This window comes from Idiotropiscis lumnitzeri, chromosome 12, assembly GCF_059441095.1.
Source record: "Idiotropiscis lumnitzeri isolate Australia: NSW breed Sydney's pygmy pipehorse chromosome 12, RoL_Ilum_1.0, whole genome shotgun sequence".
In the NCBI taxonomy this organism is placed as follows: Eukaryota; Metazoa; Chordata; class Actinopteri; order Syngnathiformes; family Syngnathidae; genus Idiotropiscis; species Idiotropiscis lumnitzeri.
Window position 1 is genome coordinate 6,267,256 of NC_142402.1, and position 19,733 is coordinate 6,286,988.

Below are 19,733 nucleotides of genomic sequence, written 5' to 3' on the forward strand. Positions count from 1 at the left end.
TGGGCTGAACTGTGAAAATTCTGTCATATCCCATTTCCACTTCATGGCCCTCAAGTACATCATGTTCACTCTGGCGAGCAGGGGAATGCCGGCCTGTCACGGAATATAAAGAACAAAACTCGGCTAAGTGCAGAGAGTCTGAGTGGTTAAGAAAAAGAAAAAACTATCCATGATAGCAATGTCAGCAGTAGTAGCAACGCTGGTGTGTTGGATAATTAAACCAGACAGTATCCATAATGCCACTGCATGTGTTGCACGTCTTCAGCGTCTTAAGTACGTCTCTGATCACCCTGAGAAGGACAGCAGCCGCAAATATTTGTCACTTACAGTTCTAGAGTGATGTTAAAAGTCTTATTGAATGTCTGAAGTGGAACTTAGAACAGGCAGCTAAAGCAGCTTTTAAGGTGACACTCTATTAGGTGATGGATTGAGAATCGAGCAAGTGAATTGCAATACAGATTGCTGGTAGAATAGACCGGGTTGCCTCTAAGGTATGTTTAATGCTGCAAGACGGGAAAATGGTCAATTGTAAGGAGAAGCTGGATTTTTAAGACACAGATAAAAGATTGGAACACAAAAGCGACACCATAGAAATCGTGTGGGTAAAAAAGACACAAGCAACAATGAACATGAGCATGGCGTCCAGTGGTACGTACAACTGAAAAGAGACAAACTATTAAATTCAAAATACCTGAGGAGGGAGTTAATTCGACCTTTAAGACCACGAAGGTGAAAGGCCCGATGCTTCCCAGAACTGCTGTTATTGAGATTTTAATTCCAATCTAAAGTGATGGATGGAAGACCCCGGTGTACGCTGAAATTCTACGTTTTATTTTGTCTCATCTGAACTTTAGCTAATTACCCATTATGTCGAAACAACAGCTAACTATAGCTGACACTTAATGTGCAGTCCTGCTGTATCCCATACTTCAAGAGAAGAGATAATTAAACCGGTGGAAAATGTCACCATCCTTGGAAGCGTGCCGAACTTGCTGAAATGGGAACAGAAACATGAATCTTTTGTTCTTGGATGTTCTCGCAATAGATGATCTGTTACCTCACATACCATGTTTGGTGGAGGAATTCTACTCAATGTTGTTTCAACTTGGGACAAATCACACTTTGAAGCTGAAGTGTATCCATTCAAAAGAGCTTTTCTTAATGACAGAATAAAGAAGTACATCTTTTCCACTAAAGACTTCCAAGAAAGGGTGGTTTGAGAAATGCAGTTATTGGGCGGCACGGTGGACGACTGGTTAGCACGATTGCCTCACAGTGCAGAGGATCGTGGGATCGATTGGACCTGTGTGAAGTTTGCATGTTCTCCCCGCGCCTGCGTGGGTTTCCTCCGGGTACTCCGGTTTCCTCCCACGTTCCAAAAACATGCATGGCAGGTTGATTGGACACTCTAAATTCCCCCTCGGTATGAGTGTGAGCGTGGATGGCTGTCTGTGTGTGCCCTGTGATTGGCTGGCAACCTACTGCCCGAAGATAGCTGGATTGGCTCCAGCACCCCCCACGACCTTTGTGAGGAGAAGCGGAACAGATAATGGATGGATGGATGAAGTTAGGTTCATGTCTCACAAACACCTTGTTTTGCGACTGTAACCTTGCTGGGGAGCCTCAATTTTACCTCTCATGGTCACCGGCCCCATTCATTATTAAGAATGACTTGTTTCACTATATGACATTTGAGTTAATAAGGTTGGAATAATAGGTCATCGCCTTCCTTCCGTTGAGGAAGCCAACCACAGGAGGAAAGGTAAAGAATCCTGTTTTTCATTTGATTGTTTCATATTTTGGGCCGAGAAATAGGTAACCCATCATCAGAACAAATACTCTGGGAACACATGAGACAGCGACTGGGAGCGAGACAAGCCGAAATCTCCTCTGACCCACAAAACTGGTCGTGAGGAGGCGACCATTTTGACTTGAAACCAGATGTTCAATCAATGTAAGGAGGCCTTGGTTCTCTGTAGGTACTCTGCGAAAGGCCCAGAGATATTTAGTAATGACCTGGATACAAGGGATTTGGAGGCTTCTATCACACCCGACAGTAAAATACCTCATCTAAAGTGTGAAAATCATGAAGTCACTCCATATTTGTATCATTCCACATGTCCTCTAATCAGCATTGTTATTGTCCTCAAAAGACTTTCTCGGGATTTGTATATCTTAAAGAGAATTAAACCATATGGTATTAGGAATTATACTTCGGTTTACAAGTTAAACATCTTCTTTGCCATGCACTTGAGAGTCTCGCAAACGTTTTCATGTGGATAATTTTCTTTCGCATCACACTCTGAACTTCCGGCATTTGAGCCTTTGCATTGAAGCTGTGACCATCAACTCTCTAAATGATAGACTTTAGCTCATGGTTATCTTTGCACTTGTTGCACGTACGCATTTGGAACACACGCATACTCTAAAGCCAGGGCTGTGAGCCAAGGTGGCCTCATCCGTATTGATTGGGCCCAGCCAAGCTGCCCCAAAAACATGGCAGATTTCCAGAGGTAAATTAAAGAAAACATCATTGAATAGCCAAAATGGCCACCTGTCACAATGCTTGCCGCAGCTGACACACAGGTGTGCCCAGCTTTGGATTTACCATAATAGAATTAAGATAATTAAATACATTTTTATTTTCCTGTGCACAATCAACTTGAGTGGTGCATGGTGTCCTATCCACTCTCATACAAATTTGTAACTGAGTTGGCATCCAATTTTGGAATCATATAATCTCTGATGCCAACTAGATGAAAATGGGCAAAATAAATGAATGTACCATATGTTCACGACCAAAAGGCGCACTTAAAAGTCTGGAATTTTTGACAAAGTGGACGGGGCGCCTAATAATCTGGCACGCCTTGTGTGCGTGCCGAGTTCCAAAATCTTTAAATGTGACTTTCATTAGCACTCTACTTGGCTAACTGGGAGCTGCCTGCCGACACACTGCTCATATAGAGGAAAGGAGGACGTGACTGAGGACAGCATGCAAATATGAAAGAGGTAGCTAAGTGCTCGCCCCAAGTAGGTACTTCAGCAAATGAACTCAGATCTTGCAATAATTCCGGTTAACTTGTCAAAGGAACTCCAACCATTGGACATCGGTGTAAAAGGGTGTTAAAGTGAAATTGCAAGCGGCGTGCTGCGAGTGTTGGATGACAGATGGCGAACTCAGCTTTAATAAGACTACTTATGCCACAGGTTTGTGAATGGATTGGGTATGCTTCGACTAACCGTTAGCCGCTAATGTGTCCGCTGTTGCAGATTTCACAAAAGCCGGCATAATTTCTGTCATCTGTCATTTCATCATTCTTTAATAGAAATAATAAACATATATATATATATATATATAAAATATAAATAGAAAACAAGTGTTTGAGGAAAATAGCAAAAATCGTGACATTGAATCGTAAATGGCAGTAGAATCAATAATCGTGATAGAAATCTAATTCTCACACAAGCTCTTTGATTTGAATCAAATCGGGAGTTAAGGGAATCGTCCTACCCCTACTTAATAATGCACTAGAGAACAGTGTGCACATTCCAACACAGCCTTGGACATAAAGGTCACACGAGCTATTATAGGCTTGCTTTAATACAATCAGCTTAACCAACACGTATTTCAATGCATTTAGTCTTGATAAAACATCATTATTTTTCCTTCTGACCACCACGAGTACACTTTAAAGTTGTTTAATAAAAATGGGTTGCAAGGTTAACTGTTGGATTGTCCTCACATCTGAACAAATAATGAATTCAGAAATGCTCGAGAATAAAGTACTATATTTCCTACAATACATGTGGCCTCTATATTACATGATAAGTAAAAGCTGCCATAAGATTACATTTTATTTACGTGGTTGCCTTTTCGACTCTGTTGAGGGAAAACGTTTGGTCTCGCAATAATCTTGTCAAAAGCGGATGGTTGCTTTTTAAGTGGTGATAACGTCCGTTATGATATGGATGCTGTGTTTAAGCTTCCGTGCTTTTGAGGAGGCCTCCTTCTGTGAATATAAAAATAAAAATACAGGACATGTGCGCATGATTAAAATGTGGTTTTGTGCCAAAATTCCTCACCGTGTTTGCGTATGCGCATGAGCAGACTGCTAGAGTAATCGAAGATTGTTTTTAAGGAGTGGGGGACAGTCACTGCTATGTAGCAATTAAAATATACAAATTCAGATATTTGCCGTATTGCGAGTGTCTGGTCTCACAGTGACTCAGTGGCTGTTTGTGTCTTTTTAGTGCCATGGCTTAAAAGAACGTAACTTGACTGGCTTATCTTGTTACTTTCTTTTCTTGGTCAGCCATCCCCTTTTTCTTATTTTGTTACCTTCATGCTTCTTTTACTCTTCTCAACACTGGCCTACCCAGTAAAGTTTAAAAACATTATTTTTAGAGTTTTTTTTTTTTAATTTCTTTTGCAAGTTGCACATTGCTGCATTGTTGTTGCTTTGTGGAAACGAATTAGAAATTGTAATAATCTCTCCAAAACATTGACATTCAAATCAAATCCAATTTTCTTGATATTGCCCTTTACATACATAAAATGCAGCTCGAAGTGCTGTACAATAAAAAGATCCCAATTACAAAAAGGCCTGCCCTCACCCAACATACACAACAAGACACACCACACACGCGCCTGAACTCACACCCACGCAAAACACACGCATTCACATAACCTGATATAAACTGCGTTAAAAAAAGACATTAAATTAAAAAAATAGATTTAATTGGAATTGGAATTTTACCATCGCACCTCTTGCAATGGAGAGGTTATGGGTTTGAAACTTAGCTCAGGCCCACCTGCGCGGAGTTACATACCTTTTCCGCATTTAAGATGGTTTACTCAAGGTCTACGACTGGTTCTGACGTTCCCACATCATGCATATAGGTGAATTGAAGAATCTAAATCAAATAAATGAGAATGTAAACGTTTGCTTGATTATATGTGCTCTGTGATTGGCTGATAACCATTCCATAGCGTGCACTGGCTCTCTCCCAACTCACCTGTGACCCCAAAGTAGACCAGTTGAATATAAAATGGATGGAGGTTATGTGAGTCATGGATTTTAATAAAAATAAATATAGTTGGATTTTCATTATTATTCTAATCACATTGACATGCTCATGAGCGTAGTCCGATGATTGAGTTGTGCCATCATTACATCATTGTGGACTCCGACCAGACTTCAGCAAAGCAAGAATAAATTGCTAATCTGAAAATGCTGTTTAAATGCAGCATAAGGCTTCAAGATAAGGATAATATATATATATATATATATATATACGTATATATATGTTTTCACCACACAAAAGGAGCATTTCTAAAACACTAATTGAATATTTAAAAAAAAAAAACTGTCGTTTTACTCAGCATTCCATTTCAATAGAACGATAAAGGTTGCGACCTTTTACAAAAATGGTTAGGTGTTGACCGGTCATAGCATCGTTAGATCCATTCAGAACACTGGCATTTAAAAAGCGTGATGCAATGTGACTCCAGATGACGATGCCCTTTCATTGACTTGCAGAAACGGAAAACTCCAAATGAATAACAAATCTCATCAAACAAAGAATATTTATTAAGATTTTACAAGTATTTATAAAGACGTGAGTGGTGTGTGCATTCTTGCTGACTGTGTCGGACAGTTTTTCACATGTCAAATGTTTTGTTCACAGCAGCTCAGCTAGCTAGAGGCAATTTCATTTATTTTTTTTTTAACCACAAAAGTGTTGTTTTGAAAGCTGGAGGATCTCTGACACATTATTCCTTCCACTCTCTACAACACAAACTTGATGTTAGATAATGTAGAAATACAGTGCAAGAAAAGACAGACCTTAATTTTGCTCTTGTCGAATTTTAGTTAATTATTATTTAAGCAGCTCTGATCTTTTATCGCGAATAAAAAGACTGCTTACTTATATTGTTTTCAAGTAAAGCAAGAAAACGTGCTACACTAACACCTAACGTGTGTGTGTGTGGTTGGGTTGAAATGAACTCTGATGCCATTGCTTTACTCGTGCACTTCATTTGGTCAAGTGGGAAGGTTCTCACACGAACCTTAGCGTGCACCAAATAAGTGCTGAGGCCACTTGAAGAGGGAGAGTTTGCAAGTCTGGTGCGCTTCGGTTCACTTGAGCTCAAATGTGAAAAAGATGACCAGTGTCAAAACCAGAGCAAAAGCAGAAATGAAACTAAAAGAAAAATACTAGAAGATTGAAAATGTGTGTTGTCTCCATGTGGCTTGTCTCTGTCTTGTGTGTCTGTATTTTGGTTCACATTATACATTACAAACGTCAACCAATTAACTTGTGGCTTTATGCATGATTTATTTTTTTACTAAGTAACCTTTGCTTCCATGACAAAAATGCTGGCATGTGCAAATCATGCAGCTTTTTTTTTTTTATCTTTTTTTTTAACTTTCATGAGGACTAGAATACTGGACTACAACTATAATAACACCCTGAATCGTATCCAGTACATCACCTATGTATCCTACCATAAGTCTGCAAGTCAAACAATTAAATTAATTACATTTGCATCCAGCGTAACTGTAACTATTGTGCAATATAGACACTGGCTAGTAAACTACCTGTATCAGCAAATACAATGCCAATCACACCGGACATGGCATCCTTTCATTCCTCTCTAGAAAAGCAACCAAGGAACAGATGTGCAAATGTATTTTGTCTTTTAACTGGTTAAAACGTTTGGTGACGCACAAATGTCGTTATTTATTGTTTCTTTCAAGTCGTCCTCCCAGATAAAAAAAAAAAATAATAATATTTTAGCAGATGCTGCAAAATAGCATTCGGGCTTGGCAGATGGCTCCCTTCAGCTCGGAGGAGAGGGGAAAATAGTTCTGTGTTAATATGAAGCGCGTAAGTAAGCCGAGGAGGTCAAGGACGTCATTCAAGATGATAGCTATTCAGTCTATCAGCATCTCGCACAGCAGGCCGTTCGGTTTCAGCCTGCGTAGAGTAACTGATCATATAATATCTCATTAATTCTCAATGTGACAAAAAATGTATTTGCCATGTTGTGCAAAACACATGAAAGTCCTTTGCATTCACCGGTGCGTCTATGAACGTGATACAGAAAAAAGGAAGCTCACAAGCGTGTAAAAATGAGTTTGAAAGCCAAATAATGAGACAAAGGAAGAAACGTCAACAATTTTTTAAAAATCTGTATTTAAGAGGCAATGTCAGCAGTTCAGTTTATCACTTGGGCATGCACCGAAACCGCTTTGCCCAATCCTGCATATGGCATATGCAATACTGTTCTTTGTACAAGTGTATGAAGTACAAGGAGAGGGAAACCCACTTGCTCCCTGACAAGCGTCTGGGTAATGGCCTCGCTAAATGGTTCGTATTTTCTCACCAGTCTAGTGCTGAATTTACAGCCAATGTGTGCATTCACACAAACACCCCCACCCCCACACACACACACTGCTCAGCAGTCAAGACAAGCACGGAGTCCGACTGTGCCACCATTTACCAGACAAATGTTGCATATGTACACAGCCAAAAGAAGCAGACTGCCACAGGAGGTGTCTGCGCTTGTGTGCGTGCGTTCGTGCGTATGTGTGTGAGTGGGTGTGCAATATTCTACTCAGAACTTGCTCCCTGCAGTGGGGTCCTGTCCTGTGGTTTATAATAATCTTTTTTACTAACTGCCCCAGGGCTGTTTGCGACAACTGTAGTAAAACTGATGTAGTCTGATTTGAGTTGTGGCATTCCAGAAGACTGGGATACTCGGGAATTTCTGACCTCCAATTAGGAGAGGTGCAATGTAATGCCATTCGACGTTGAGCTAACATAACACGGAGAGAACATGCAAACTCCACACAACAAGGCCAGAGCCGGAATTGAACCCGGCACCTCTGTATTGTCAGGTGGTTGAGCTAAACAGTCGCCCACCGTGCTGCCCGTATATTGATAGAGAGATATATGCGCACCAGTTATGTATGTTGGTCTCTGTTAAATATATGACTATCGTCAAATTGTGGCTTGTTTATGACCACGGTGACAATTTAAGTGCAGTATAAACTAATTGTTAGGCCTGTAGAACTAATTGTGCTGGTTATTTAAAAACTAAATTACAGGTGAAATGAACCAAAATAGTAGGAATGTGTTTGACAACGCGTCAATTGGAGACGCAACGTTGTCCATCGTTCGAGCTGTCCATTCAGAATCTCACCAATCCCCCGTAACCTAGCGGGAAAAAGTGCCCCTATGATGAGTGAAAACTGAGAATATGTCTGCACAATTGAAGCAGATTGCCGCAACATACGTATGAAGTTGCCATGTCGTGCAATACCCATGAGTTCTTTCAGCTGCCAGATGTCTCCATAATCAATGCATGAGCAGCAAATGAGAGCACTTTGCCTCACTCAGTCCACAGCCGTAGCTACGGTACTCATTTGGAGAGCCAAGACCAGCGTCTCCCATTCCATCAATCGAGAGCTACCAGTGGCTCGCGAAGGGTGCGTTGGTTGATCGCCTGGCATTAACTCAATCACTGCTAGCCCTCCCAGGTTCAAGCTACGGATATAGCTGCCTGTCAATTGCAGGGAATGAGTTTAAAAAAAAAAAGTAAACTCCCGCCCATCATCCTTTGGGAAATTAGTCACTTGATTGAAATAGTTGGCAGCCAGTCATCTACGAAGTGCCAAGGCATTGACTGGCAAAACTAGCAGTTTTCATTTTCCATTCTACTCTAAACGTAATAATAAAGTATAAAACTGATTAGGGGAAGATGCAAGACAAGTATTTTCATATAGCGCAAGAGGAGGATTTTCTTAAAAAATGTTTGCAGTCGGCTTAGTGACATGGAGTCTGAGATCCGCTGCAGAGCGGGCGGCCTGGGAGAGGCAAGCTATGCGGTTGCACATGCACTTACGGATGCACTTGCGGTTTCCATGGCGCTGGAGAATAACCCGAAGACCGGCGCAAGGCAAGGGGGAGTACGACGGCATGCAGCAGCGGCCGGTTGGTGGTGTGTTGATGGTGAGGGTTGAGACTGTTACGACCAATGTGATAAGGTATTTTTTGGGCAATTGATAAAAAACATTATGTCCAAGTACCATTCCAACATGACTGATTCATTGGGAAGTGTGCGCACAGCTCGATATCAGCAGACTCCATCCCTGGCTGATTCCATTCAGCACACGTCATCAGACTAAAGTCAGGACAAAAGATGTACATAAGTTCTTTTGTGCAATATATGCGGTATATTTGGCATAAAAAGAATTATAAATAAATAAATGAATGAATGAATGAATAAATAAATAAATACATAAATAAGCACATAGGGCAGATCCTTTGCACTTGGCCATTTTCTAAATAGCTCCTGTGGACATCCTTGGCCAAGACAAACATACTGTAGTCAAAGTCCCATCCCCCATTGCGTCCTACTTTTTTGCATATTTCTGACAATAGGTGAGTTATGTAATATGGGCCACTTAGTCCTGCTTTTTAAATCGGTTACAGTGATCTGAAGTAAGCCTGCTAGTACTTACCAAAAAAGACATTGAATAATAATATTTAACATAATCTAAAGAATACGAACTTGAGTTATCATATTTACTAGAGGGGCGGCACGGTGACCCGACTGGTTAGCACGATGGCCACACAAGGCGGAGGTCATAGGTTCGGTTCCGACTCTGGCCTTCCTGTGTGGAGTTTCCATGTTCTGCCTGCATGGGTTTCTCCCACATTCCAAAAACATACATGGGACGTTTATTGGACATTCTAAATTGACCCTGGGTATGAGTGTTAGCACGAATGGTTGTGTGTCTCTGTGTGCCCTGTGATTGGCTGGCAACCAGTTCAGGGTGTCCCCCGCCTACTGCCCGAAGACAGCTGGAATAAGCTCCAGGACCCCCGCGACCCGAGTGAGGAGAAGCGGTACAGATAATGGATTGATGGATATTTACTGGACTATAAGGTAAAGTCCTTAAAATTCTTCTGGAGGATTATCTGACAAGGGAGGCAGCAACTCAATTAACTGAAAGAATTGGCCCGGTCGATGGTGATCTGAGAGCCTCGACCAGGCCTTAAGCCTGGAGACTGACCGGAGTTGAACCAAATCTTACTGCTGTTGTTAGGCTAGTAGGAGCCTACGTTTTAGGGCTGTTGGTATCCTTTTTAAATTTTTCTTTTAAATCTAGAATCTAGCATAAAATCATAACCTATTTGCTCGTACATGCTACAAGAGCTTCATATTTGACTGTAAATAGGTCAATTCAGTTTGAAAGTCCAAAATTCTGTTTTGTAGAATGTTGTCAACCATCCATCCATTCTTAGAGTACTTGGTCTGCTTTGGAGTCATGGGTGAAGTGGTTCCTATCCCAGCTAAATTTAGGTGAGAGGCAAGTTACACCTTGTAATGTCGACGGGGCACATATAGACAAAGATTAACCTGCTGTGGAATGTGGGAGGAAAGTGGAATACATGAAAACTCCACTCAGGAGGGCCTGAGCCAACATTCAAACCCAGCACCTTTTGTGATTGGGAGGCAGATATGCAAATTACTTCTACAAAAAGCCGCTCCAAAAAATTGACAAATAAAAAAATGGTGGCTATAAATCCCTACCAAATAAGATGCATGACAATCGGTAAGTCCAAACCATTGTAATAATTTTAGCATACATGGTGGAATGTTCCTTTTACTGAAAGTGGCAGCATATGTTTAAATGTCTGTTGTTTTTGATGAACTGATAAACACACTCATATGCATACACACATTGCGGGTTTGTGCTTTTTGAAGTGACAAAACAGCAGCAGATGCTGTGGTAGACAATACGTGACCTGTGGTGACTGATTAAGGCTGGAAACAAAGCCAGAGCTGAAGGACTCATTAGCACCTCTGAAAGTCTTTATCGTGCACCACACAGCCGAATTGCTGAACCTCCCACACTCGCTCAGCAGCACTTGACACTCATTCATAGTCACTTTTTTGTGTTTGACTCGGCCGAATGGACACAGCTCTTTTGTTTCCTGAGGCGTTTGCCTTCAATCAAGTTTTCGCATTTTCAATATTAAATCACACATAGGTGCTTGCCGCACATACATAATAGGCAGCTCTTCGGGGAATTGCCTCAGAAATAGAACATGTGCTAGTTTTACTTTCACATACTTTTTTTTCTTTTTTTAAGATGGAGCTTTTTGATGGTTTAGATTCTAATTTTGAGATAGCACAGGGAGTCGTTCCCTTTCGTCGTGGTTATTTAACAGCTATAGAGTCACTCTGTGACACTTTTTCTGACAATAACACTGATTATAAGCTTGCCTGGATGATGATGTGACGATTATGACCTCTCTGATTACGACTCACATTGACGTTCTTATTGTTTGGTGCTGGAATGACAGGATAGGCGCTGAAAAATGCAACCGAATGTTGACATCATTTAAGATAATGTTTCCAGTCATTTAGAATTGTCATGTTATCCGAGGTTTGGAATCCACTCAGGAATCCACTCAAAAGCCAAACATTTGCAAACATGATAATGCTCGGTATTTATTGATACAGCTTTTGAAGGATTGTATTGTGTTAGTAACATTATCTTAAGCATTTATGTGACAAAATATTGGTCATTAACATTAACAGGGTCATATTTGCTGCAGGTGTTAAGCATTTATTAAATAAAAAAGCATTTATCAAATGATACTAAAAGTACCATGCATATGTTATATTCTAATATTACTTAGTTTAAATGTGATGAATTCCGTAGAGTGTTCATGACCTGCACTCCACATTTGCAACACACACACACACATAGTCAGTTTGCATATATATGTGACAACACTTCATATTCTGCCAAAGACACACAAAATCGATAAAACACATCAGCCACATAGAGAGTACAGCCAAAGACACAACAAATCGGACACAAGACATTCACAACAGCGCTCACCAGGGCCCAATCGCCAACAACACACATAAAGACACGGCAATTTGAGATCCGAACACCAACACACCCACACAGACAAGATTGCAGGATGCCAAGCCTTGGGATAAGCCGTGGGACCAGATGGGGCTCAATGGTGGGACCTGGCCTTGGACCCGTGAGACGGAGGGAGAGAGGAAGAAAGATTTCAACTGACATGACCTATGTCGAGTGTGAGGGACCCTATATATTGTGAAGGGCTACATTTCTTGTGGCACACTCTTTCTTGACTGCATTCATCTTGGCTGCGGCTCCTCGCGAGGATAAAAAAGTAGCCCAGGTATCTTACTTGGCTATTTCTGCCACCATGATCGGTTCTGTTGATTTAGGTTTTTGACTTGAGTTTCATGTTTGTCCTTGTCTTCTGTCTCATCATGCATATTATGTCCACATTTTTTTATTTTATTTTTTTTAACCCAAGCCCTTGTGTTGACCAATCAACTCCCTCCAACCCTTGCATGTCTTGTCCAGGTGTTCCTTGTTGTCTCGGCAATATGTCTGTATATAGTTCAGTTTCCTTTCAGTTCTTGTTGGTTCATTGTCCATGTCAGTTGTCCATGTCTGCAGTCAAGTTCAAGTCCTCCTTTTCTGTTATTTGTTTCGTTGATCCTGGTTGTTTTAAACTCTACTATTTTTGATCAGTTCAAGTTCTGAGTTTGCTTTTTAATTTTTTTTTTCAATTACCCTTTGAGTTACCCCTCTATTTGGGTCCTCATCCATGCAAAAAACCCTCACAATTTCCTGAACTCTAGAGAACTGAAGAGACTATTGGAAGAAATTTGGATCACAGTTGAGTCTTTATTTTAACTTTTTTCTCCTTGAATATAAAAACAAACATTATTTCAGAGCATTTAGTTAATTACTGGTTTATTCTATAGTAATTCGCATTTGCTTAGTGACTAAATTCCGAAAAATTTGCAAACATAAAGCACATCTAAACTCCAATAGCCGAACAGTTTGGTGTTTGATGGTTTTGGAAAATTGTGCCGTGATATTTTCCTAATGTGAAATAGTTGCCTAGGCTCATTAAAGGTTGGGAAACACCACAACAAACTGCATTCCGAGGAATAAACATATATTTAAATAAAGTAGATGGAAATTAATAATCAGCAGTGTCAAACATGAGAGGAGAATAATTCAAAATTCTAGATGAGCTTGTTACAGCTCCAGCATTTTTTAACCCTAAGAGGCAAGAAAGTGCATCCTAGAGAAAGAAAACAAAAAAATGCAATACTTTAGCAACCAATGACTATTTCTGCTGCTGGTTGTAAAGAATGTTGTTCCGGGTCTTTCACGGTCTGTACATTGCTGCTTCTGTTTTTCAAACAGAAGTCTCTATGAACATATTGAGGAGCTAAATGTGTGGAGCAGCCAAACTCAGTCATGTGATCGGTCCCAGCAAAGAGCATCTTCACGATCTTTGGTGGTTTGCTTCTCAAGCTGACATGAGAATTACAATGTTGAGACAGAGGAAATTCCTTCTCACTTAACTGAATCAAAGTGAGAAAAACTGATTGTGTATCATGATGCATGTCTGTGATTGAGAGAGCCAAAGGATTTGCAACCATGTTACATTGAGTTGCGAGTTACGGCTAAGTACGCTACCATTATTGTGTCAGAAAGAGATGGAATGTGTGGAATATCCACTGTGGAATCAAAGTGAAGATAAGGTCCAGGTCCAAAGCACATGATAAAATGGCAAATTCATCAGGCACAGTTTTCCTCCCTTCATCAAAACAAGAAAGTCTTGAATGAACACAATGGACCCCAATGAAAGCGGCAATGAGGCTGATTAGCTTACCGGTATTTTGCATGCAAGATGAATACTGAAGCAAAAACTGCTATATTGTTCTACATTGCTCAGTAATGGACTTCATGGACTATATTCTTGTGCACGATTCGCATCATTGCTAATGTTCACACTCATCTCCTCGCCAAATGGTCACATTTTGAGAACAGCAATCGCATTAGACCATTTGTGTTCTGAGGGTTGTTTTGATTTGGGCCGTCAGTTTTGTCACCCAACAAAAAACGTAAACGCACACTTTACTTTATCCACTTCAAATATTTTCTAAAAAGAGAGTTGCATAAAGTTTTCACACCAACAGCAATAACCGAGCCATGGACATTATCACAGACTATTGGTGTCCAGCAAATATAAACACAGTTGAAATCATGCAGGCAGACGGACGTACTAACTTCCAGAGATAGGCACTTTACCCTATTTTGCCAATCCGGCTTCTGTCCTCCATCCATGACCTAGGCACCCTTCTGGCATCAACCCTCCGTCCTTGTTCATAAAATAATCTGTCCTTGCATTTTACAAGCCCACCATCCGCCACAAAAAGCAAAAGTGCATGATGCGAGGCTAATGGTAGATGTTTCATATACAAAAGAATAATTTAAAGCTCATTAACTGGCAAATTCCTATTCAAGTCCACTTTACGTAATTTCTGGACTATAAAACACACCTGCTTAAAACCCACAATAGCTGAATGTATCCATAAAATTATTTTGTAAATACATTAGTCGTTTCAGACGAATAGCCGCAGCTGTCCACGTCAATTGCTCTCAATTGCTTCTTCACACAGCTACACGTATCGCTTTCGTGTCTTTGCCCATTCTACGTCTCTTGCTCTCTTGCTCGCGAGTGCGTGCTCTCACACATTCTTGTGCGCTCTCACTTGAACGCTCAGTTAAAAGGCCAGTACATGCAACAGCATGACACAATTTCATTCTGATCCAAGTGGAAATATTTGAATTCTATAGACGCGGTGCCTGACAGGATTTGGGACGATTAAAGGGACGGACGAAAACCCACTTCCAGACTGGTCCTTCCCTGGGACAAAATGCCCATCTGCTAACTTCACTTCATCTGATAAATTGGGAATACTACAGTATTTACACTTCCAGTGTGTCTGATATTGTGTTGAATGTTGTTCAACTAAGAAGAGATAATGTTGCTGTACAACAATCAACAGCGCCTCTGCTGGACAGAGCCAAGTAGTGCATTCTTCATTTTGCGTCATTTGCATATTTAACTCAACTCCACTCAACTCAACTTGTGTTTCTTAGGGAATTACATTAAAATGATAAACACACATGTTGTCATAGAAACACTTCCATCCAACACCACTTTTCCTGTTCACAATCACGATGATCGGGAGCCATCTTTTTCACAGCGCACATGTAGATGCAGGCAACCTTTCACACTCACATTCACACCGTGTCTAAGTGTGAAATGAACCTAACTCGCTCCACAAAAGTCACGCAAGTTACCCACTATACTGTCGGTGACATACAAAACCTTATTCTGACTATAACTCAGAATCTTTAAATTCTTGTGTTTGCCGAGACAGAGTAATCCACAGACATCATATTACTATATATTACAGCTCAATATTCATATCAGAGTTTGTGATGTGCATTGTGGACCAGGTGTGTTTTTTTTCTCTCTAGATCAATTCTGGACATGAATCAAACAGGGATGCTTTAATATAACCTGCTGGAAATCCAGTCACCTGCAAGCGCACAGCTGATGCCCATGCGTGTTCATAGAAGAGAGACTGATGGATTTGATACATGTACAAGCGCACGCATACACACACACACGCACACATCCCGCGCACACACCTGATGCTTGTCATGCTTCCAGCCTCAGAGCCAAGCTTGCATCTCTCCAGCTGACTAGCAACAATCTGGCGTTCGGCTTCCAGCTCCCTGGTGAGACGTTCAAACTGCAACTCCTGTCGTGAAAGAGAGAGATGGGGAAATTTTTATTTTAGATCCATCATCCAGCACACATTTATGATTATTGTAAAATAGATCCGGCCATCTGGAGGAAAAACACTTGCAAAATTTGGTGAGTTTTGGTCTTCACAGTGCTGTATAGCCAAAACATGAAGAAAAACTTTTAAATTAAAAAATAATTCAACTTCCTATGTATTTTATTTGTTCTTTTAGAGATGGCGAACCAATAAAGCACTCTGTATGTGTGTCAGTGTGTGGGTGTGTGTGTGTGTTTTAAAAATTTCTAGGTGAGTATGGACAAACTGTGTAGGTGGCAAACTTTCATTTTCACGGGAATGTCTGCTCAATTTATTATATTGACAGTTTTTTTTCAAATGTGAATTTGCCTTTTGCTAAAGCCACAATTCTGCGGGTGGAGAATGATGTGAACAAGGCTGCAACACAAAGCCAGCCAACAGCCAATTATAATGTTAATGTCAGATGCAGTAATCATTATGGCTAATTTAACATAAGCAATTTCCACAAATTATGCAAAACACTGACTGGTTGTCAAATTCCCCGAAATAGCATGCAATGCCTGCAGTGTGGTTTAAGATTAACCAAACTGGTTGGTGACAAGCTACTGGTGGGATTCCACAAGTCATGTCACGATTCTTACATAATAAATTTTTACCATGAATCGTTTTAAAATAAAGACAGGATGTCGCCTTTACATATTCATTTACTTACATTTTACAGGCACACATTAGTAAATACACGCATAAAATCTCATGTCTTTCAAACAGTTACCAAGTTTATAATACTTTAATAGACTGGAATATGTATTTTTCATTTAATTATAGTTGTTTTGTTTTTTTTGTAAATCAGGATCTATTGAAGATAAGCAGTTCAGAAAATTGATGGATTTTTATGAACAGACTTTTGATTTTTCTAATATTTATATAAATAAAATGTAGTACACAATATGATATATTTCAATGCATGAAGATGGCCTATTAGCACTGCTGGAGATTTTCTATTTTTTTTCTTTATACCCAACGCCCTTAAAATGCCCCTGAAGCTAAATATCAAGTGGGGTCATATATGGGAGGCCGGTCTACAGGTTCACACAGACCAGTCGGAGCATCCGTAAACGAAGTAACCATTGTTTTTCAACTGGGATGGAAAAGTCTCTTACTTAATATATTTCACAGCATTATGTTTTCCATCAACAAAAAGTCCAATAATTCTCTCATCCCATATCCCAACCAACACCATAAATGTTTGAGCACCTTGCATTTTGGTCGGACTGATCCAGTTAATATTAATATTATTACAATAATTTACGCTTTGACAATTAACATCTCCATCAGTGAAGAGCACATATTAGAAGTGTTTTCAAAACAATGCTATGCCATGCAACGCATAATATATGAATACAAATGTTTTTCATTTATTTTATTTTTTTATGTATGGATATATATGTAAAACCCTGTCCAATAATTATTTCTATAGAACTAATAATAAAATTATCTGTCCTCATATTATGATATGGATGCATATGTCATGTGGCTAAAATAACAACACAACACACAACAATCTCATATAGATTTGCTACTTCATCAGCGAATATTGTTGAAAGGGATGATGATGACTCTCATTAATCTATTGCAGCTTATGTACCCGAGGCAGCTCTAGTCTCGTTTCCACATTGATACAATATGATGATAATAAATTATTGCTGGAATCAATAATGTAACGCATTCACGGCCCACTTCCTCTGTAATTGTGCATCTTCCTATTTTTAGCAGCAACTGCACACACGTGTGCATATACTGATTTAAGCGGTATTAGCATTCGTGTATCAACACAGTTTCCATGTAGCACAAACAGAAGAAGGGGGTCTAATAACAATGCTAATGTTGTATGAAGTTACCCTTGAGGGACACTGCAGGACAATAAAATGACGTGGTAGTGCAAACACCATGTCCGCTACGTGCAGTTGTAGCGGAAAATGCTATGAGCACACGGCAGACTTGATGTTAACATGCTGCACCACACGCACACGGATGGGCTTACACATGCTGCTGGAGTAGCTCAATTGCACAAACACTGTTGACCATGAAAGGCCACATGTACCCTCTCCCCTCTTAATAGTTTTAACATGATGACATATGAATTTGTTTATACAATACTGAAAAACACAAATAGCCTCGAAAATGTTTAGAAAATCAGGTCATGCAGCACAGTGGCTATCACAGTAATTATTGCATAAATGTTTTTTTTTTTTGTCTAAAAGGCTTTTTAAAGCAGTAGCATTTAAGCAGGTGCACACTCAACCTGCCACACACTCCTAAGGTGCTAGTTATAAGACATTCCATCACATGCAATTAAAGCGCACAATCCGTGGTTTGCATCCTGTTTACATCTTACAAACTACTGCATCAAAAAAAACCAGCTTGCTTCCTCCTCTGTGATATGACACCAATATAACCATCCACATTAGCTGATGCTAAGAACATTAAAAAAGAAAAAAAGTGCACCTACTTTACTGAAACAACATCACGGCTGATGAAGGAAAAGATGTAAGGTGTTCTGCTTGTTTGTTGCGTCAAGAGCACCCGGATACCGAAAGGTTAAGATGAGATGACTAACTGCGAGAATTCTGTTGGAAGGCTTTTTGAAAAGCCCAAACAAAAGGCACTGCTCCCTCCTTTCCCCCCCTGCCTCTCCAATTTCTGCTTGCCTCCAAATGAAGGCCTGACGTGCAGACACCTGTTACTGGAGGCTGAGGAACACCATGAAAATTTCAAGGGGAAAAAAAATTAAGTCAAGTTAGAAAGCAAAGCCATGAGGCAGAAGAGGCCACATACCTTCACATGGACCATACTTCAAAGAGCAGACTTCAGTCTCACTTTTCTCTTTGCTACCTTCTGGCCTAAAACATTTCGTCTACTCCCTCCAAAAGCTCATCTTTCTTGGGTTGAGACTCAGCAAAAAGAGAGACAGACAGAAGGGGAGAGAGACTACAAGTGTCACTTGAGCCTTCTCTTGGCTTTCTCCATGTCTCTTTCTCACTCCCTCCATGGGGGCCATGGACATGCGCGCACACACACTCAAACACACCCCCACATGCACACACCCTCGCTCGCATGCACACACACATATGCAGTGTTCAGCGAGGCACAAAGGTCCCCATGGCAACAGAGCATTTAGAAGCCCAGTGGCATTATTCATGCAACGTTGCATCACAATGAGCCCTCCTACTGGCCCACCCAGCAAAAAAAGACCACTGCTAACCAGTCTCTCTCTCTCTCTCTCTCTTTCACTTATTTCACATATACACCCTCCCCCACTGAAATGTGAGGAGGGGCTTGAGGGTGAAGGTGAGGAAAGGTGAAAACTGAAAAAGATGTAGAGACTCTTCTCGCTGATGTCATTTTACACAACGTTTAGATTCCGGCGCCATATTCGAGGGCCAGCACACCAATGCTACACATGAAGCAAAGCCTTGTCTATTGTTATCGTTATCTGTCATCGGTCTACATATGTCTAGTTTGGTGAAAAAGGTCCCAATTAGGACACCTGTCCTTTTCATTGATGCATTGGAACCAGTCGTTCAAAGTCGACGGGTGAAATGAAGCCAGTTTGTTTCCCGAAGTGAGCAATCACAACATCGTACCGTACTTGATTGAAAAGAATGGTGCCTACACTGAGTATAATGACATTAAAGGGAATTCTGATTTTGATTCTACAGTTGGGAGGACTTTGATTCTGTCAGGAGCCAAGAGTTTTATAATTACTTTGCGTCTGGATGGGTGAAGGATGTTTGCTACATTTAACACAGCAATCTTTGTCTTGTGACAGAAAGGTTATAATGGCACATTAGGTCAATCTTGACCTGTTGCCAGAACACAGCCTTTAGGGTGGGCACATAAAAAAAAAAAAAAAGCTCCTCAGTTATCTCAAAACTGTCGGCTTTTGTCTCGTCCTGAGAAAATCAAGACCTGGGTAGCGCTGAATTTCTTAAATTTCAATGAAAAG

General features: G+C 40.4%; 1 protein-coding gene across 10 annotated transcripts in view; it reads right to left on the reverse strand.

Annotated features, from left to right (window-relative positions):
• Positions 1-19,733, reverse strand: part of ctnnd2b (catenin (cadherin-associated protein), delta 2b) — a 141,206-nt gene that overhangs the window by 78,571 nt on the left and 42,902 nt on the right. For 8 of the 10 annotated variants that reach the window (XM_088310932.1, XM_088310923.1, XM_088310928.1 and 5 more), the window contains exon 3: positions 15,594-15,706. In XM_088310932.1, coding sequence (XP_088167058.1) covers positions 15,594-15,706 — 113 coding nt within the window. Of the gene's footprint in view, positions 1-15,593; positions 15,707-18,236; positions 18,357-18,562; positions 18,717-19,733 lie in introns of those variants that run through there. The other 2 variants (XM_088310930.1, XM_088310931.1) reach the window with 2 other exon arrangements.